Here is a 21,545-nt window from a genome sequence, read left to right as displayed (position 1 = left end):
TGGGGCTCTCTGGGGTGGGAAATCTCCGCCCAGGAGAAAAACACATCAGCTTGGTCTCCTGTCCTCTAACAGGGAGTTATGAAGCTGTTTGTGTCTGAGGTTAAAAAACAAAAAAAAAGAAGCCCTGCTTGGGCAGAAGGATGAATGCTGGTTATATGATTATTTCTCTGGACTCTCTGACAAAACGAAAAGATGTTTCCATCTGTCCCCGGCTTCTAGAAGGGGAGGGGTGTACAGGCGGCAGGTGCCCGGCACACACTAAGCGCTCCTCATTCAGCAGCGGAAACTTGGTTTGGAGAGGGAAGTGGTGATGGATTCCTCTTTGATGGAGGTTGACCTAATCATTCGGTCCTGGGGAACTAGAGACATCTTAGAAAGTGTCCCCAAGGGTTCAAAGGGTTGGAAAAACCATTTAAAAAGTGCCCGGGAGAAAAGCTACTAGGAGCCCAGCATCAAGCTGGCAGGACTGAGGAGGTTGGAGCTGGCTTCCCTCCAGATGGGAAAGGGTGGCTACGGGACACCAAGGGCTGAGTCTCTGCATCCGTGGAAGCCTGAACCAGAAAACCTGGGGTTAACCGGAGGCGGGAGAGATTAGAACTGGGACAAACTCCAGATGCCAGGGACACCCATGGGGGCTGCCGGGGACGGTGGGCGAAGATGAGCTGTGGCTGGTCCTTTCAAGATCCTTGGGGTCTTGATACCCCACCGGTAAAGCCCTTCCCCGTGGGCCACGGTGGTACTTTCTCTCTGTCCACCCTCTACACTGAGCATCAGGAAGGCGATGTCCTGCATAGGACCTCAAGGGGACAGAGTTCTTCTGTGGGACAAAACAAAACCAACATGACAGAAGGCTAGAATGGACCCACCGCTGGACCCTGGAGGGTGAGGTGGGGGGGGGGTGTCATGGGATTTGGACGCTGCCTGACATTGATTTTAGCACTTGAGTGTGGGAGGCACCTCCCTCCTCATTCACTCCCAGGGGGCAAACTCTGCAGGCCACCTGCCCTGATTCCTGCCGGAGACTTGGTTACCCAGTTTTTTTTTTTTTTTGGATCTGAGTGGAAGGTATTATTTATTTGCCAAAAATTATTTCGGCAGGTTCAATAATCCAGAGGCCAATTTTAGAAAGCGGAAAGCCCCAGGGTTCCTAGAGAAAAAATCCATAGGGGGCCTCCGTCCACTCAGATCCCTTTTATCTGACCTCGCCACGTATTTTTTATCCTAAGGTAAAGCCGCAAGCCCTGCTTGGAGGAAAAAGAAAATAATGACCACCGTGTTCCCCTTTGACAGAAGGCCCACGCTGTGAAACGTTAGGCTCCACCCCTTCGTCCCTTTCAGGTCGGTAGCAATTTGATTCGGGGAAACTTAGGACAAGCGACTCATCCGTATCAGCCAAGTGGGAAGACGGTATGTCCAGCAGGTTCCCGTGGACCCCAGGATGGGATCCCTGGGAAGGGCTCGATGAACGTGGCGGGGCCATGCTGGCTGGGGCAGGTGGGCTTGGGGAGGGGTCTGCCCAAGCCTTTGGTGGTATGGTAAGGACTCCACCGACTGGCCTCAGAATCCAGATGCATCGAATCCACGACTTGCCGTTTCACGGGGAGACTGTCCCCTCCACCACCACAGCCCCCTCCTCATTCCCTAACCCTTCTTTGGGGAGCCTCAGAGTGTTTTAAGGGACGTCAGCGCAGACCCTCCATGACAGACACAGGAGGATTCACGTTTCTTGGCACCAAGGGTCTTTCACGAAGGCAGTGGACGCAGGTCTAAGGTGGACAGTCTTACACGGGCAAGAGGACAGACGGAGACCCGGGCCCGTCCCGCGCACGTCACACACACGACCAAAACGGGGATCGTGAGAAAGGAGGGGGGACTCCAGAGGGACCAGCTCAGAAGGCTTCTGTCCAGAACCTGCAGCCTTCCCAGGGGACAGCAGAAGACAGACCCCAGAGGAGCAGTGGCCACGATCCGGTGGTTTCATGCACCCGCCATCTGCCCTCGTCGTCATCGGCAGGACAGCAGTGAGGCGTGGTTTCGGGAGAGCCACCGCAGGGTACGAAGGCATCGCGTCGAGGCAGGAAAACTCAAGGAGCAGACCCGGGGGTGCCGAGGAAGCCACTGCGGGGGCAGGAACCCAGAGGGGGACACCAGGACACAGCAACAGGACGAGAGGCAGAGCGGGGACCCGGGGGTCCTGGAGGAAAGGAGCAGCCGTGTGTGCGCCCGTCGGAAGCCCGCAGCCGCCCCTGTGCAGCACTTGGGGTGGCCGCCTGCTGTCCCTCTAGGCTGGAGAATCCACTTAGGAGCTGAAGACCCTGTGGGAGCAGAGGAGGGCGGGCATTAGTGTCACAGGAGCTGGGGGAAGCCACCCAGGGGCTCTGACAATCAAGGAAGGCGTGATCTTTTACAATCATTCATTTATTTATTTTTTGCTGTACTGGGGGTCGAACCCAGGGCCTCACACATGCCAGGCAAGCGCTCTACCACTAAGCGACGTCCCCATCTCTTTAAAAAAAATTTTTTTTTAATTTTATTTTGGTACTGGGGATGGAACCCAGAGGGATTTTTTTTTGGAACCAGGGATTGAACTCAGAGGCACTTGACCACTGAGCCACATCCCCAGCCCTTTTTAAATTTTTTAAATTTAGAGACAGGGTCTCACTGAGTTGCTGAGCACCTTGCTAAGTGGCGGAGGCTGGCTTTGAATTCGAGATCCTCCTGCCTCAGCCTCCTGAGCCCCTGGGATGACAGGCGTGTGTGCCACAGCACCCAGCTAGCTGTGAGGAGGGCGTGATCTTAAAGGCGGTCCTGTGAGCCGAGTGGGCACAAAGTATGTCTGGAGACAGGTGCCTTGCTTCGAAGAGCAAACAGTATAATCGCCGAGTGTAAGAACCGAGTGTGAGTGTGCCCTTGTGCTCTGGGACGGCTGGATTCCTGCCTGTGTCAGGGCACATGGCCGGGGTGCGGGGAGGGCATGGGGCAGAGAGATTGCCACGAGGCTGCCGTGTCCCGGAGTGAAGGTAAGGTTACATGCTGAGACATCACCCCCGTCTGTGTTTCCAGCCATTTCTAGGGGGTGAGTCAAACTGCCAACATTCTAGCAGTTGAAATTGCACTGAGGAGAAAGCCACCCTCAACCTGGTGCAGAGTGAGAGCCACCACAGCCGTAGGGGGCACCCCAGACAGATGCCGCGTGCTAAGCAGGGTCTTCAGACCTCCCTGGACTGACCGCGGTGGTGCCCCAGGTCCCTAACTGCACATAGAGCAGGTCTGGGGCAGCGCAGGAATTGCATTTCTAACAGGTCCCCAGAGGGTGGCAGTGTGCTGCTGGCCCAGGGACCCCATGGTGGGCAAGTCAGCCGTCCCTGTCCACGGGACAGAAGAGAGGACACAGCCCACCCCTCCCGGGAGGGGCCGGCGTACTCATCTGTCTCTTTTTTGCTCTCTTCAATGAAGGCAATGGACTCAGATCTAAGGCGGTTGGTCACTTCGTAGGTTCTCAGGGTGACTCCAAAGATATCCTCATGGTACCGGTTGTCATCCTAGGGGACAGAAACCGCCAGGGAACGGCCCTCAGATGCCAGACAAAGGCTTGCCAAGGGCGTAGATAGGACGGATACCCCCGAGTGGACACCAGGCTGAGCCGCGTGTCCCCAGGGAACCTCTGATCTCCAAGGCTCTGTGTCAGCGAGACTCTACCTCGAGGGCAGGGGGCCGCTCTAGTCCAGTGGAACGCTGGTGTTGCCATGCGGAAATGGGGCCACAGCTGGGCAGACGTGGAACCCAGAGTGACCAAGCCAAGCGGGAAGCTCACCGTTCTCCCCTCTCCTCCCTCTAACCTGTTCCTGCAAATTCAGACCTGGGCAAGGCAGGGGTCCGTGGGAAATGTCCCAGGGCGGGGAGATCAGTGGGTCGAGAGGAATAAAAGTGGCTGGGAAGCCACCAGGGTACACCCCCACAGCTGCCCAGAGTGGGGACCCCTGGGGAGGCAAGGATTCTGGAAGCCATGGGAGTGCCTCTGGCAGGGTGGGCAGTCAGGGGCGGGAGGCAAAACCATCTGGATGCTGAGGAGGGGCAGTGGCCGGGGGCGTGTTCAGCCCGCCAGGCCCCGTGCTGGTCCAGTCTCCCTGGACCCACCTGTAGAGCGGGTCTGTGTTTAGTTGGGAAGGGTTTTCAACTGTATCCTACCGAGTCCTGGGGAACCCAGGACAGCGTGCAGGAGGATCAGGGCAGAGAGATGAGGATAGGGCAGCTCCGCAGCTCTGCTCAGAAACTCTTTTTTAAAATCTCCCTGGGGTTTAGCATCAGATTTAGAGTAAGGGCTTCTTCCATAAACCTGTCGATCACTGCTCATTTAGGAAAGCAAGGGAAAGGAGGGGATCACACCTAGAGATCTGTAGGGGTCTGGGACTGTGTTGGATTTGGGGAGGTTGGTCACATGGTTAGGACTTTGCTGATTGAGCCATCACCAGTCTCTGCCCAACCTTTGGGTGTATCAGGAAATGATCCTTCCTTCAGGGTAGACGCAGCTCCATGCCAAGGTGCATGGTTTAGAGAGCTAAGCATGGGGTGGCTTTCAGACCTCTGTCTCTCCCTTGGACAGATCTTTTTGTTCAGTGCTCTACCTGTACAACTGCAGAGGGCAGTTTTGCAGCTTGGTTCTGGGGGCAGAGAAAATTGGGTTGAGTTCATTTCTATATAACTAACTAGAGGTCCACTCGCTATTTCCACACATGACAGTTCTCAACCATATTTACTACATGCACCTGCATGCCCAGCCATCCTACCTCCTTTCTCAATCAGGATTTGGGACTCCTCCCCTGACTCCTTATAACCTCTACTCTCAATCCTAAGTGCAAAAGTGACATGTCATCACAGCTCCCCAAATTATTGACAGGTGGGGGGGGAAGAAGAGACGGGAAGGATACGAGACCAGGGACCCAGACACCTGCCTGCCGCTCACTCACCCTCAGCCTGCTGATGAATACTCCGGCATCCTCCTCCGAGAGCTTCCCCTGCTGGGCCATGATGCGCTGCACGGCTTTGAGGACATCGGCGGCCATGGTGACATCTCCACACACGTAAATGTGGCCCCCTTGCTCCTTCAGGGCTCGGTACACAGTCTCGGCCAGCTGATCTTGCAGGACATCCTGCACGTACTTCTGCAGGGAGGGGAGGGTCTGTGAGGAGGGCCGGGGCTCTGGGAGGGGCAGGGCGTGGCTCAGGGGCTTGCAGGTGTTCCCAGGGGAAAGGGGCCAGGAGCTGGGAAGAGCAAAATGGGTAAGGTGGAAGGTGTGAAGGAGCGACTCCCCACGTTGGGCAACCGGAGCTCAAGTCGGCTGAGGACCCTCCAGGGAGCCAGAGAGAGAGTCCCAGAGTCATCCCCAGGAAGAGAGGCATTATCCATGTGCTCCTCTCCCGAGGCCGCTGCTCACACACGGATGTTAACATCTGTACCCACCGCGGTGCCGCAGGCGAATCCTCAGGACAGACGGCAGGGCTGAGGCAAGACGGGGGCGGCCGGCCTGCACCTCTGCAGAACTGGCTAAAGCAGCAAGGGCTGGGCTAATAGGTGGGCTGGGAGCGGGAGGGGGCACAGGGGCGTCTCACATGGCCTTTACAGTTTGACTTGTCCTGGAAACTCCGTGCCAGGTGAGACTCACATTCAGTTGCAACCTCCCGGGTGCCATTAAGATTGACAGACTTCCCCAGGAACTGCTCTGCATGCCCGCCAGCCACGGAGGCCCCAGCCCCTTCCCTGGGACCCTGGGGACATCTCTAAGACCCAGCAGAAGCCTGGGCCAGTCCATTCCGATTGGTACTATGACCTCTGACGGGCGGTGAACTTATACTTTTGAAATAGTTTATTTGTTTATTTATTTTAAACTAACTTTTAAAAAATGGTGGTAAAATAGACAGAATATACAATCTACCATGCTCAAGTGCGTGATCGTGATTCCATGGCATTAAATGACATTCACCGTGTCGTGCGGCCATCGCCACTATCCAGTTGCAGAGTTTTGTGTCACTCCAATGGAAACCAGGCCCCGGCTCCCTGTGACCCCTCTTCCCTGGTCCTGCACATTCTCAAATCTGCTTTTGGTCTGTGCAGCTCCTGCTTTGAGCATTTCATGTCTATAAAGTCCTATAATATGGGCTGCTAAATATTTTAAAATAGATGCCCTCTCCCGGGTTTCTCAAGTGCGGAGTCAATCCACAGCAGGGGATTCAGACAGGGCAAGGGGGTCTCTAAGACAGGACTTGCCAGGGTGTGTTCGCGTAGGAGTGCGTTAGTGGGCGGGGCTGGGCTTACCTTTGGTTTGTCTGGCTCCCGGGAGTAGGCCGTGTACAGCTCTCGGAAGACCCCTTTGTTCTTGGCCTGTAGGGTCTCCTCCCTGTAGATGTGGTCTATCTTGGATTGCCGGCACCCGAAGACCAGGACCATGGGGCAGGGACTCATTCCTGGGGGCCGGGAAGATCTCATGTCACTGACGGCTCTGACACCTGATGAGGGGGTAGCTGAGCAGGCAGAAGCTCACAGACAACAGGGCAGGCGGTCAGGTGTGTTCGGATCTCCCTTCCCTGGCTCCTAGACGACTTATCAGCCTCTACCATCAGGCAGCGCTAAGAGCCCAGACTTGAGCTCCAACACCTGGTCCAAATCCCTGCTCTGTGTGACAAAGCACAACCAACTGCACCTCTAAGCCTCAGTTTTTCCCTGTGCACAATGAAACCAGCAGTCCCTCTGTATTGACAGGAGAAGGACCCCAGGACCCTGTTCAGATCCCCCAACCTGACAGCATGCTCTACTCCCTTAAATAAATGGTGCAGCATTTGCATAGAAACTTTGCAGATCCTCTGGATGATCTATGCTACCGCAACAGTGTCAATGTTAGGGAAATAGATGTTACAGTATCTTTTAGGGAATCATAACCAGAAAAACAGTCTGCATATGCTCAGTACAGATGCAATAGGTTTCTTTGGGTATTTCAGGCCTGTGGTTGGTGAACCTGTAGATTCAGAACTCATGGAATGGGCGGGGGGGTGGGGCGGCCGTAATAGTAACAACTACATCATGGAATTACCTTGAGAAATAAGTGTGCAATATAAAAACTGGGCACACTTAATGAATACTTTATAAATGTTAGCTTTTCTGTAGGACAATGTTTTCTTGGGCAGGTCCTGATTTTTGAGTTGCTTTTCTGTTTTATGGGTTGCTACCCACCCAGCACCTTCCTTCAGGTTGAGCACTTATTAGGTGCTGGAGGAATCCTTGTTTGACCAGGGCCACGCTTGTGGGGTGTCTCCTTCTCCCAAAAATGCAACTGTTACAGCTCTCACCTAGCAGAGTCCGCGGGAGAATCACATCAACACAGCCATTTGATAAGGGCGCAGGCTGACCCTGCTTGAATTTTTATGAGGGGCTGTACCTTAAATAATCAAAGTGCCGTCCATCCCTGGGCATGGAATTTCAAGCCGCGAGGCCATGCCCGGTGGGAGATTTGTTTGGCTGCCTTCCCCCCACCCCTTCTAGGCATTGAGGCAACGGAGAAGCTGCTGCCATTCCCTGGGGCTGCGAGACTCAGGGTGGAAAGGAAGAGGCTGCCGGGCTGTACCCCACCTTTGTGTTGAATGTCAAATTGCCGCTGCTGCCAGAAGCTTCGGAAAGGTGCGATGCCAGTTCCTGGGCCGACCAGGATGCAGGGGACCTGGGGGTTTCGGGGCAGGTGGAAGCTGGGTGCACTGGGACAAGAAGAGAAAGTCAGAAGCTCTGCTGAGGTCAGATCCCTTCCAGGACAGCGGAGCCTGAGGTAGACAGGCGCCCGAGTCCCGCAGACACGTAGAGCCACCTAGTGCTCTTCACCTGGGACCAGGGAACTGGGCTGGGAACCCCTGGTACACCCACCCACGAGATCTTAAATCAGAGATCCCTGGACACCAGAGCTTAAAGAACCACCCGGAGACGTTAAACCTGAAGATTTCTGGGGATGCAGCGAAGTGGGGCTCAGAACTCTATTTTTGAGATGCTCCAGGAGATTTGGAAAATGGTATGTGGACTGAGTGGGAACATCCCACCCCCAACAGCTGAGAAGAAGGGTTGGCTGAGGCCAGCATTCAGGGAGAGAAGTTGCTGAGGGATGAACCACTGTCCCTCACAGGTCGAAGCTCCAAAACTGAGTTGGGGAGGAAACTCTAATGGATGGGATGGTTGGATCTTCTCCATCTCTAAGAAACTGGGAACCGTTTGAAGGTGACCAGAAGAATTTGGATAGACTTTTCACCCGTCTGAGATGTCTGCGCCTGACTGCCCAGCATGCAGAGCAGAATGCACACTTGATAAATATCTACAGCGTTGACTTGACCTTGCTTAGAGGGCACACTTAGCTCCATGTATTGCTCGGCCCCGAGATCTCCTTACCCAAACAACTTGGGGCAATGCGGGAGGGAAACTGGTGCTGATTCCGTCCATCCCAGCCCTCAACTTGTGATACCGACATGCACATTTGGGATGACTGTTCGTCTTTTGTCCTTGGCTACTTACCCCCGCACGAAACAGGGGACCACTTCTCCAGCCTGTATCCGGTTGAGCCAGGAGGAGCACACACCATGGTGAATTGGTCCTTCTCCATCTAGCAGGGGAAGCAGGATGATCTGGTGCATCTACCCCCCTCCCCCCCAGCAGCATGGCTTCTCCTCCCTCCAAGGCCAGAACGCTCACAGGCTGACCCCATATTTCTGCTTTGGAATTCCTACTCGGGATCCCCTCCTCTGAAGGGGAAGAGGAGACGGTAGAGCCAAAGGGAGCTCATGGCTGCATGCCTGCCCCGGGTGCACCCTCCATTCCCATCCACTGGAAGGACCCCCCTCGGGGTGGTCTGGGTGGCTCCCTGGGGTCCGGGTTACAGAGATCTTCAGATCATGGAGGGACAGTACAGGAACAGAGGTGGGGTCGTCTGACCCAGCCTGGCACCTGCTACAACAGAGCACCCCCCCAGGGAATGGTGGGGTGGCCTGTTCTCGTTGCCGACTTGGGGTGCGAGGAGATGGAGCCTCCCACATGCCCGTCTGGCCTCTCTCCTAACTCTGCTGGGGCTTGGTTCTGCCCCAGGACAGTTTGCTTGCGCTGCGGGGATTTGGGGGTTGGCCTGTGATTAGTGGTTCAGGGAGAGACCACCTCTGGAGGTCTTGGGGGGGAATGAAGCCCGGGGGGGGGGCTCTCCCAGCTCCTCTGCCCACCTCGGGTGTGGTAGGAGACGATGGCCACGGTGAGGTGCACCTCGTCGGGGTACATGTCCGGGGAGGAGCTGATGGAATAGTAGCGGGGCTGCAGCAGGGACAGCTGGGTGAGGAGCAGGGTGGCCGGCATCTGGATGGATGGGAACTCCTCCAGCACCTCCACCACGGTGGGGTTCTTGCCCCATTTCCACTCCTCGTACTCCTGCAAGCCCTGCGCCAAGGAGAGGGTGGAGAGAGGTTGAGTCCAGGGAGACAAAGGAGGAGGAGTACGTGCACAGGAGTCCTGCCGCTCCTGGATCTGATCGCCCGAGGACCTTATCAAATAGACACCATCTTCGTCCCTGTGGGCTGCTGCACCAAAATACCTCAGGATGGTGAATCCCGACCACAGAAATGCAGTGCTCACAGTCCTGGAGGCTGGGAACTTCAAGGTCAAGGGGCCAGCAGAATCTGGTGGAATCTGCTCTTCATCTACAGCACCTGCCATGTGTCCTCACGTGGCAGGAGGGGAGAACTAGCTCCCTCGGGGCTCTTTTATAAAGATACTAATCCTATACACTGGGGAGAGCCCTCTCGACACGGCCACTTCCCCGTGGTCCCATTTCGTGATGCCATCACCCTGGCTATATGAATTTTTGACACATGATTTTGGGGTGGGGTACAGACAATTTCAGACCATAGCAGGCATTTTGATCATCCCCATTTTATAGATGAGGACATTGAACATGACAGAGGTTCCGTGGCTACTCAGCGACGATGGCTGGAATTTGAATCTTAAGTGGTGGGGGTGGGTGGCAAACCTCATCCTGTGCGCCAATCCTGACCTGCCCCCTGTGAGATAAGAATTGTTTTTTTGGGGGGCTGGGGATGTGGCTCAAGTAGTAGCACGCTCACCTGGCATGCGTGAGGCACTGGGTTCGTTCCTCAGCACCACATAAAAATAAAACAAAGATATTGGGTCCACCTAAAGCTAAAAAATAAATATTTTTTTTAAAAAAAGAATTTTTACTTTCTTAAATGGTTGGGGAATAAAAAAATCAAAAGGAGAACAATACCTTATGGCATAAGAATATGGTACAATAAAATTCACGCCAGTGTCTGTGAGTGGTTGGACGAGAACATGGTCCCATCATCCACGCAGCTGTATGATGATGGCAGAACGAACAGTTGTCACAAAGACCCAATGGGCCGTGAGCCTACAATACTGATGACCTGGACTTTTACAGGAAAAAGTCTGCCAATCCCTGCTCGGAGCGGCCTGGCCTGAGATTCTGTGCTCCTGACCCTGAGGAGAGCCGAGGCATACTGAGTCCCGGCTGGTGCAGCAGGTGCGGAAGGCAGGCTCGAGATTTGTTTGGTTGCTGAGCCTGGAAATGCATCCTTGGAGAGATGTCCAATTTCAAGATGGTGACAGACAGCCCAGGAAAAGCAGGCCGGGGTGTGGAGGACCATATGTGGGGGCATATTGATAGCAAAGCCCGGTGGTTCCCAGGGAACACAGAGACCCTGGGGCTCCTACATCCCAGATAACGCCCTGGGTGGTTCCTTGTGGATATAAGAGACTCAGTTTCTGAGACCAGGGGTAAGGTCAATTACAAGGGCTTTGTGTGACGCACTCCTGACGACCCTCTTTGCCTTATCAAAAAGCATGGCATCCTTGGGAATGTGCATGTCCAGCCTACAGCCTTGATGACATCCAGCCGATGGAGCGTAACTGACCAAGAGCCCTAGATGGACATACACCTGCAAATGACATTCATCACCAGTGCTGGGCCCACGTCTGGCTTCTACAGACTGCTTCCAGCCCTTGGAGAGTGGTGTGCTATTCAGAAGAGATGGACTTATACGTCTGGTGGCGTTACGTCCTAACTTTAAATAATCCTGCCCTTCTCATATCCCCTTGTTAATTACAACATTTAAATAAAAGTTTTACATGGACATAGTCTAAAACGTTAAATAAGTCTGCCAAGCTTATGATTAAAAATAATGGCCTCCTGTTCCCCTGCTCCTGTACGCTTCCAGCTCCCCAGAGGCAGCCACTTATAACTCTGTGTCTGCTTCCTCTGAATCCTGTGCACCTGCCAACTAGCTTTTTTCTTGTGCCTGCCATTCAGTCCCATCTCCTGGACAGCAGAAGAATGCTAACCCATCTTTTGAGCCTGGGTGGTCCTCCTCGGCAGGATTCTTACTGAGCAGGATGTGTAGCAGCTAGGGGTAAGTGAGTCCATGATGTTTCTAAGCAAGAGTGGTAAAGTTGGTCACCAGAGGCCTCTATGTCTAGTCATTCTACCTCTAACCCCTCTGCCACTCTGTTCCTTTTTCTTCCAAGCATGGGCTAAAATGGTGCTCCCAGAAGCTCCAGATAACAAAGGCAGTTGGCAGAAGCTGACAATTTCCACGGTAGCCAGAGAACTTTGAACATCAAGGGGACTGCTCTTGTTCTGTCAGGCCTCAGGACAAGGGGAGGGGGTTAGGCCTAACCCAAAGTGGTCAGGCCAATATGGTGGCCATATGCAAATGAGAAAATGGTGACCATGGCTCAAGACTGCCAACTGCTGGAAGACAGTTGGAATAACAGCTTTACAGTCCCCTAACACTGGGAGGGGAAAAGTGCCCCCTGGAGGTGTGCGGAGCCCAGGGACCCACCTTGCTGAGGACCAGCAGGCGCTGTTTCTCTTTCTCGCTGGTGGCCAGGGAGGCAAACTGCTGCAGCTGCAGGGGCGTGGGTGGCGTGGTGATGTCCAGGTAGTATTTGAAGGCCTGGAAGATGGTGCAGGGCGGGAGGCGGGACTCGTCCTTCCAGTTGCTGATGATGCCTGGGGGAGGCACAAGGAGTGAGGAGTCCGGGGAGGGCTGGGGTCCACGTCAGGGGACCAGGCCTGCGGCTGGGGCAGAGGAGGGGGCCCAGTGGGTAACCTGTGGACTCTCCACCTTGCACACCTCCACAGGCCCGGGAGACTGTCTGGGTGCCTCACGTGCGCAATTAGGCCAATGAGGCCAAAAATTAAAAAATAAACATGAGCAGAGGAAAAGAATATTAACAGGCGGAGCCTGAGACAGGCGTCGATTCTGGCTGCACCTGTGCCCTCGTGGTGTTAATTCTCACCACCCCGGAGGGGAGCGGGGGACTCAAATGACATGCATGACTAACACGCACCCAGCACTTCCTACCTGGCAAGCGCTCTTCTCAGCCCTTTATGCTATTAATTCATTTAATCCTCATAACAACCCCACGGGGTGAGTGCTATTTTTATCCCCCACTGAGAAAGGTAGAAGCAAAGGGAGGTTCAGAGATTTGTCCCAGGCCACTCGGCTCTCCAGGGTGAAGTCAGGGAGTCTCACAAGTGTCAGGGTCTTCTTCTGAGGACCACCTTGCACGGTCAGCCCTCCACATCCTCAGCCCCTGCATTCTGTGGATTCCACTGAGGATCGAAGATATTGGCTGGGAATTTTTTGGTCTGTACCGAACGTGGACAGACTCCCCCCTCCCCCCTTATCATCATCCCTAAACCAAAATGGCACAATAACTATTCACAGAGCATTTGCATTGTATTAGATGTCACCAGCCATCTAGAGAGCATTTAAGGTATGCAGGAAGAGGAATGTAGGTATTGCGCCAAAACGACTCCACTTTACGTACTGGACTTGCACATCCAAGTGCGTCTATGGATCTGGGTGTCTAAGGGTGGGGGTGGGTCCTGGATACTGAGGTATGATTCTTCTACCTCCAGGGACTCTTCAGCCCATCTGTGCTGTGGAGATGAATCACGGAGACCCTCTCTGCCTTTGGAAAACCCCCAACAGGTTGGAACATGATCTAAGGACGCCATGGTGCTGACTGGCCATTAAGCCTCCCGTAGGACCTTTGGATCCCGAGGAGTCTGACTCAGATGTTAGCTGTTCTTCACTCGGGGTATTGCAGCTATTTTGGAGGAACCCCTTTTCCCACTGATGAGCCATGGGCATCTGCCCCGACAGCCAGGCCAACGTGGGGCAACCATGAGAAAGGGGGCATCTGTCTCAGAAGCTGGAGTCGGAACAGACCCTCCCTCCCTCCCACCTGGATCAGTGAGTGGGAAGGGCAACATGTGTCCTCCTGCCCCCCTGCCCGCCCCCCCATCTTCCCCAGGAAGGGGAAGGGTCCCTGGGAGCATTACCCAAAGCTGTGTTCCGTTCTTCCAGCAGCTCCACTTTCACCATCTGGTTGACAGGGGGTGCGTCCTCCAGGCGCTCGATGAGGGCATTCACGAGGTCCTCGTGGTTGCCAGGGAAGACGCCCAGGTGGTCCCCAGGCTGATACTGGAGCTCCTGATTCCCGTTGGTGTGGAGACGCACAAAGATGGTTGAGCGGCTGTAGGGAGGGTCAAGGGCGAAAATAGGGTCAGGGCCACCAGCTTCTGCCCTCTTTCTTTGCTTCTCTCTGTCCTTCTTGGCCCCAATTCCACCCCCCCGTCTTTCTTGGGGACCATGCCAACAAGGACCCATCGCTGTACACCATAGCTCTTATCCAGCTCTCCCAAGAGCCCCTGGTTGCAAGTCCAATGAGTGCTTTTTTGGACTCATCTGGATTAAGGAAGCAGTCCTGGCCATACCTCTGGCTGGTCCTGCCAGTTTGCTCTTTTTAAAAAAATTTTTTCATATTAGAGATTGAACCCAGGGGCACTTAACCACTGAGCCACATCCCCAGCCCTTTTTTGGTATTTTATTCAGAGACAGGGTCTTGCTGAGTTGCTTAGGGCCTCACTAAGTTGCTGAGGCTGGACTCGTGATCCTCCTGCCTCAGCCTCCTGAGCACTGGGATTACAGGCATAAGCCACTGCACCCGGTCCCAATCTACTTTGACAGTTCCTTTGCATTTCCCCCTGAACGCTGAGTGCTAGAGCACCCCAGGCTTAATCCTCACACATATTTGCTCCCCTGTCTCCCTGCCTTTGTGTTACTTTTCTCCATTTCCCATCCTCTGACCCAGAGAATCATTTACTTCCTCCTGAGGTGGGTGACGGGTCCCCTCTCTCTGATGGCAAGCCGTCTTTCTGTTTTATCCATAGCCGTATCTCTGTGCCTAGGACAGCATATGGCGCATACAAGGTTCTCAAAAAGTTCTCTGATGAATGACAGAACCTCAGACTTCCAGGGTGAGTCCGTCGCTGGACAGACCCTGTGCTCAGCGCCGATCTCTCCTAGGAATTCCCAGCTCCATCCTCTTTTGCAACCAGGGTGTTCATATTGTCAGGAAAGAAAAAAGACCCGGCCTTACGCTTGGGTCCTCTCACTCCTAAATCCACTGAGATCATAAAATGGCGAGGTCTGAGAAGAACACCTGGAGAGAAGCACTTTTACGCCTGCCCCGTCACGCCCTTTCACACTGATCTTTGCATTGGAAGTCCAGAAAGCCTGGACTCGAAGAATTCTCAGAACGTCATTTTTTGAAAAGTCTTAGTGCCGGTGACACTGTCCTCCGCCTGATCCCTGCAAACGCTGGGACGGAGACAGAAACCTTGGGACGTCAAATCCCTCGTACTGCGTTTGCTTTCCAAATCTGCTCCTCCTCCGTGGCCAGTGGCTTTCAGTTGATAGGGACACTGGGCTCAATCTGAAACTCCCCACAGTCCAACAGACCAATGGCACTCGCTGCCTAGAGGCATTTTTTTGGCACAACCAAGAGCCCCCTTTGTGCTACAAATAGCCACCGTTGTTAAAAAACAGCTGAGCTGACACATTCTTTTGTGTGTGTTGATGGGGGGAATGTCCAGTGTTTTTCTCGAAGCCTGGCACCCCTGTCCTTACTTAGGAAGATGGGGAGCTTGTGGTCCTAATCGTGAATGGTACTGATAGGGCCTGGGGCTCCTCTCTCCTTTCCAAAGCAGGTCTCATCCTCTCTGGAGCCATGATCTTGTCAAATTATAGGAATGCGCATGACTGATTCTCCCCTGAGCTCAGGGGAGCGTTCCTGAGGAGGCAAGACCTCATTACCTAGCCTCGGCAGGCAGGGAGTGAGCCGCAGCCAGCAGCCAGCAGGGGGCGCCGTAGGCTTCTCACTTGGGAGCCTCCTGGGCTCCCGCAGAGGAAGCCTTTTGAAAGGCTGGCAGATCAATACCTGCTTTCTCCCAGCCACTTTCCCCAGGTCCTCTTGAATGTAGCAGAGGGTAAGGGGTGGGAGGAAATGAAAGTAGCTGGCCCAGGCTCTGCCCAGCGTGGTGGGATTTTAAGCAAAGGGGCTTTGCAGGCTCCTCGATGAGATCACGGAAGTGAATGGCCACGTGGCCCCGGGTACTTGGAGGGGCTGGGCGATGGCGGTGGGTGGAGAGCAGGTAGGGTGGTCAGGGAGGCTTCTTTGTGATCTGACATTCGCACAGAAATTTGAAAATGAGAAGAAGTGGGTCCACCAAGATCCAGAGGGTTCTGGGAAAGGGGGATGGACGTGCAAAGGCCCTGAGGCAGAAAAAGGCAGGAGCTATTCGAGGAAGGGAAAGACAGCCGGAGGGTTTGGAGAGTGTCAGGGCCCAGATCTTGCAGACCTTGTCACAATCTGTCATGGCAAAGAGTCTAGAGGGTTCCCTATGCTCAGTGGCAAGGCTGTGAAAAGAAGGGGGTGACATGCTTCAATTCAGGTTTTTAAAGACTCGCTCGGGCTGCTGTTTGGAAAACAGATCTCTGAGAGAAAAGCCAAGAACAGCCACGAGGTGGGCTGCTGTTTCAGTCACTCAGATGGGAGATGGTCCCAGGTTTGCTCCAGGTGGCCGCCCTGGGGGTCTGAGATAGGACTGAATAAGGCCAAGTGCATCTGCGAGTGCAGGGTGAGGGGGGAGGAGCCAAGGCAGCCCCTCGGGCTGTCCTTGTCCTCTGCGGAGGCAGGGAAGGCCAGAGCAGCAGCTTTGTCCATAGGGAGATGGGAATTCCAACAAGGACCCTCCAGCACAACGTCCGCTCTTCTCCCAAACCCGGGCCTCGGGCCCCTGTGCCCCGTGGCTCTCCTGTCCTCCCCTGGAGACCCAGGCTCTGCCACCGCCCGTTCCTCCCGACTTCCAGGACTTGCTCTGCTCACCCATCAGCGCTCCATTACCGTCTCCTCTGCGTGGTGAGCTAATTGCTGCGCACGTATTAGAACCTCTATTTCCAGGCAGGACCCATTGTGGTCACTTTTCCCTTTAGATTCGAAAGGATCGCCCTGGAAAATCGGTTTACTTCCTCCTCGGCACTTTGTTTGCAATTAAGGGCCTCTAGAGGGGGTGATCTGTGAATCTGAGTGGCGGCCTCCAGGGCCAAAGAGCCCAGCCTCGGGCAGGAGAAAAATGGGAGCATCATGCTTTCCCCCTCGATTCCTCATAACAAACCTCGGGAGCTGGAAATGGTATTGAGCCTGGAAACAGACCGCATCAGAGCTGCTTTTAAAGAGAGGAACACTTAGGTACAATTTGGTCCTCTTTGTGCTAATTCACGACAGATTTTAATACTATGTTCTAGTTCCTAGCCTTGTTTGGAATTTTCTCATCTGTCCCTTTAGACCCTCCGCTTAGAGGAAGCGCAGAGGCTAATTTGGGGACTTTGGTTCCATTTTGGTATTAAAATATCTGCAGTTTTCCTTTGTTGCTTCTGTACTGTGGTTTGGGGGGGGGGCACTGCTCAACTGGACTTTCAAGGTTGGGGCAGATTCTCTGCCCCTTATCTTTCATTGCTGTGCAAGTCACACCTTTCCCCAGGAGAGAAGTGGAAAGTGAGGTGCACACACCACGTGGAGGATCTCTCGCTGTAGATCAGAGCTCGCTGAGCTCCGAACACTGTATTTAACTAATTATTTAGAGATTAATCTCCCAATCTACTTCTTCAATGTTTGAGGATCTAGGAGAGAGGAACAGGTTGGCTCTGACAGGTGGATCTGGGGCTGTGACAGGTCGGTCACGGTCATCCAAGGTTTCAAAGACCCCACGGGAAGCAGATGTGCTCACTGGCAGGTGAGGTGAAGCTGGGGAGGGTCAGCGTGACCTTGAAACAGTCACGTCTACTTCCCGTCATTTCCTCCTATTGAAAACGAGACCGTCCCTTTCTCCTGGGCTGGTATAAAGGATGTGAGGTCCTGTGCAGAGAGCTCAGGACCGCGCTCAGGACGTGGGAAGCACCAGCCCTCGTTCCTGGGTTAGAGAGAAGGAGACATGGGCTCCGAGCACCTGGGCGACTTATTCAAGGCCACACAGCTCGTGCAGGGGAGAGCTGGGGTCAGAACCCGGGGCTGTGCAGGCGGACCGCACGCTGTTTGTATGACGCGGTGCAAAGAATCAAGATTTCAAAAGCTCTTCCTGGGCTCTTAACTACAAAGTGAGATTCAACAGGGATCAACACAAAGACATTCATTAGTGCTAAAAAAAAAAAAAATATTTATACGAGGGGAGGGATGGACAGCCCTGGTTTGATCATTTCGAGAAGAGAGATGTCAAGGGGCAGGGAGGACGTTGGCTTAATGGGAGAGCGGGCTGTTAGGGACAGCGCCCGCATTCTCGGGTGACAGGAGCACATCCTGTTCAGATCAGCAGCGGCAATAATAGCCCCAGCGCACTCGGCAGCCAGCACACAACTTCCGCTGCACCGTGACCAGGTCTGCAAATGACATTTCCAACAGGACAGAGTGTACCCTTTTACTATACAGCCCAAAGCTTGGCAAACCAGGTCTGAGGCAGGATGACTTTGCCACTGAGCCACATCCCCAGCCCTTTTTATTTTTTTCTGTTTTGAGACAGGGTCTCGCTAAGTTGTTGAGGCTGGCCTTGAACTTGCGATCCTTCTGCCTCAACCTCCAGAGTGGAGGGGATTACAGGCAGGTGCCACCATACCCAGAAGGTTTCTCCTTTGAAAGACACGAATTCGTCTTGGGTGTCGCTGAGAAGGCTCACTGGGTTTAACACAAACTGCTAAGAAGACAGACTTGGGTTGTATTAGGTAATCAGGTCTTTCACTATATTATATAGATTGGATATTTGGCTATGTTAGGTGTTCAGATAATTTCTAACAAAAAATGGAGTGCATTTTTTGGGGGGGACTGGACAAACCCCTTTCATCCCAGAGACATTTAGGCAGAGGCCAGCTAGCTATTTTTGCAGCGCTCTGCAGAAAAATGGTCCACCTGGAGGAAATGCGGGAACTAATCTTTCTGACGAAGATCCTGGGGTCCAGTGAGCCCTCAGCAATTCCACACGAGCGTGGCCCACTGTGAAGAATCGCTCAGAACTTTTCTCTTTCCCTGTTCACAGGACCAGCACCGTCTCCTTTGTTCCTGCCTCTAGGCACAGGAAACCCACATGTGACAGGCACCAAGGCGGGGGGTGCAGCTCGGTGGCACTTTGCAGTGGTCCTCCAAGGAGGGAGCAGATGCCCTCCCATGCGGTGAGTGGCCCCTGGGAGCCGAGGTGGACATGTCCACATTCCTACCTGGACTTGGGGCTCTGGAGGTTCTGTCGACTCAGGAGTCGCGGCGGCGGAGACTCGCTTCTTGTGGATGTTGGAGAGCCCTGTGGAGAGCGACACGGTCTCCCTCAGAGGGGTTAGGGGCACCTCTAAGGTGCTCCAGGTTTTCAGGGACCCTCTATTCCTGCTCCTACTGTGGTCAAGTGGAGAGACAAGACGTGAGCATGGGCTGGGATCGGCTGGGACTGAAGCAGGATGGCTTGGGGACTTGTCATTCCAAGGGAGAGCGAAGCTCCCCAGTGCACTGGGCGTGGGGCAGGCGAGGGGCGAGTCCGCTCTTGACGGCTTGCCCTTGGACGTCCAGCAAACTGACCCGTTGGGGGCACTGAGGTGCCTTTCCAGGTGAGGTCCCCCACCTCCCCTCCCCCCGGCCCTGTCGCTGTTGCAAAGGGCCTCCTGGTGGGGGCGGGGCGGTGGTGCCCAGTACCCTGGGTAAGCTCTGGTGCTTCGGCCACGTAGGTGAGGCGGAACTTGTTCCTCTTCCAGCTGCGGTCGTTGCTGATGAGGGAGTTGTTGGCCTTCTCGATGTTGACGTCGTCCCCCACGCAGAACACGTCACAGGCCGCCTGCGGCACACACAGGGGTTTGGGGGGCCTCTCTTGGCCAAGAGAGGCCCCTCCCCAATGGTCCCAAGTCATGGAATCTGTTTTTCCATCCACTCAACCTCCCTTTTTTCTTTCCCTCTTCCCTCCCTTTCTCTCTATCTCCCTCCATCCTTCACCCACCCATCCATCCATCCTTCCATCCATCCACCTGCCCATCCATCCATCCACCCATCTATCTATCCACCCACCCACCCACCCATCTATCCATCCATCCATCCATCCATCTACCCACCCATCCACCCATCCATCCTTCCATCCATCTGTCCATCCATCCATCCATCCATCCACCCACCCATCCATCCATCTATCCTTCTATCCACCTGTCCATCCATCCATCCATCCACCCATCCATCCATCCACCCACACATCCATAATCCATCCATCCACCCACCCATTCATCCATGTATCCACCCACCCATCCATCCTTCCATCCACCCACCCATCTATCCATCCATCCATCCATTTACCTGTCCATCCATCCATCCATCCACCTGTCCATCCATCCATCCACCCACCCACCCACCCATTCATCCATCCATCCATCTTTCCATCCACCCACCCACCCACCCACCCATCCATCCATCCATCCACCCACCCACCCATCCACCCACCCACCCATCCATCCATCCACCCACCCACCCATCCATCCATCCACCCACCCACCCATTCATCCATCTATCCATCTTTCCATCCACCCACCCACCCATCCACCCATCCATCCATCCATCCACCCACCCACCCATCCACCCACCCACCCATCCATCCATCCATCCATCCACCCATCCATCCTTCCATCCACCTGCCCACCCATCTATCCACCCATCCATCCATCCATCTACCCACCCATCCATCCATCCATCCATCCTTCCTTCTATCCACCTGTCCATCCATCCATCCATCTAGCCATCCATCCACTCATCCATCCATCTATCCTTCTATCCACCTGTCCATCCATCCATCCATCCAACCACCCACACATCCATCCATCCATCCACCCACCCATCCATCCATCTATCCACCCACCCATCCATTCATCCATCCATCCACCCACCCACCCATTCATCCATCCATCCACCCACCCACCTGTCCATCCATCCATCTATCCATCCACCCACCCATCCATCCATCCATCCTTCCATCCATCTATCCACCCACCCATCCACCCATCCATCCATCCTTCCATCCATCCATCCACCCACCCACCCATCCATCCTTCCATCCATCCATCCTTCCATCCACCCACCCATCCATCCATCCATCCTTCCATCCACCTGCCCACCCATCTACCCACCCATCCATCCATCCATCCTTCTATCCACCTGTCCATCCATCCATCCATCCATCCATCCATCCATCCATCCACCCACCCATCCATCCTTCCATTCACCTGTCCATCCATCCATCCATCCATCCATCCATCTATCCACCCACCCATCCATCCTTCCATTCACCTGTCCATCCATCCATCCATCCATCCATCCATCCATCCTTCCATCCATCCTGGGTGGAAAATGTATGATTTAAAGCCACATCCATCCATCAACCCATCTATCCATCCACCTGTCCATTCATCTACCCACCCATCCATCCATCATCCATTCATCCATCCATCCATCCATCCCCCACTGATCTATCCATCCATCCATCCATCCATCAATCTATCCACCTACCCATCCACCTATCCACCTATCCAACCCATCCAACCCATGTTTTTTAAGTGCCTGCAAGGTGCTGGACACCTCACATTTTCCATGGATTTAGGACCTAGCCTCTACTTAAGCTATAACTCTGGTGACATTGATCTCTAAAACCAGCACGTGTGGAGGCTGAGCATTAAAGAAGAAAGTAAATGCCATAGAATTTCCCACTCATCTTCCTCAAAAGACTTCTTAAGTTACTTAAATCAGAGTGTATGGAGGGCCTGTACACCTCAGGTGTATTCTTCCTTCCTGTTCACAGTCCTGGGAATTGAACCCAGGACCTGGTGCATGTAGGTACATGCTCTGCCCTTGGTCTCCGTTTCCAGCCCACATTTTTGCTTTGCTTTGTTTTGGCTAAGCCATCTGTTCCTCAATGTTAAGGATCCTAAGAATTACTGTTCAAAATTATTATTTTTATTTTTGACATACGGTCTCCCTGTGTTGTCTGGGCTGGTCTAGATCTCCCGAGCCCACATGATGCGCCCACCTCAGCCTCCTGAGTAGCTGGCACTAGAGATGCATGCCACCACAGAATTCTTTTTTTTTT

At 54.0% G+C, this 21,545-nt stretch overlaps 1 protein-coding gene across 1 annotated transcript in view; it reads right to left on the bottom strand.

Annotated features, from left to right (window-relative positions):
- Positions 1 to 2,200: 2,200 nt before the first annotated feature.
- The window catches only part of Nos1 (nitric oxide synthase 1), a 138,449-nt gene continuing 119,104 nt past the window's right edge, over positions 2,201 to 21,545 (bottom strand). Inside the window, 12 exon segments of the mRNA XM_026386158.2 lie at positions 2,201 to 2,315; positions 3,424 to 3,542; positions 4,968 to 5,162; positions 6,314 to 6,462; positions 7,622 to 7,743; positions 8,543 to 8,630; positions 9,238 to 9,448; positions 11,884 to 12,053; positions 13,395 to 13,588; positions 18,658 to 18,698; positions 18,700 to 18,737; positions 19,121 to 19,259. Of these exon segments, the coding sequence (XP_026241943.2) occupies positions 2,300 to 2,315; positions 3,424 to 3,542; positions 4,968 to 5,162; positions 6,314 to 6,462; positions 7,622 to 7,743; positions 8,543 to 8,630; positions 9,238 to 9,448; positions 11,884 to 12,053; positions 13,395 to 13,588; positions 18,658 to 18,698; positions 18,700 to 18,737; positions 19,121 to 19,259 (1,482 nt within the window). The 3' untranslated portion in view covers positions 2,201 to 2,299.

Source organism: Urocitellus parryii, chromosome 3 (assembly GCF_045843805.1).
Source record: "Urocitellus parryii isolate mUroPar1 chromosome 3, mUroPar1.hap1, whole genome shotgun sequence".
Classification (NCBI taxonomy): domain Eukaryota; kingdom Metazoa; phylum Chordata; class Mammalia; order Rodentia; family Sciuridae; genus Urocitellus; species Urocitellus parryii.
Note: the sequence above shows the minus strand (reverse complement) of the source record. Positions and strands in the feature narration are given on the sequence as shown.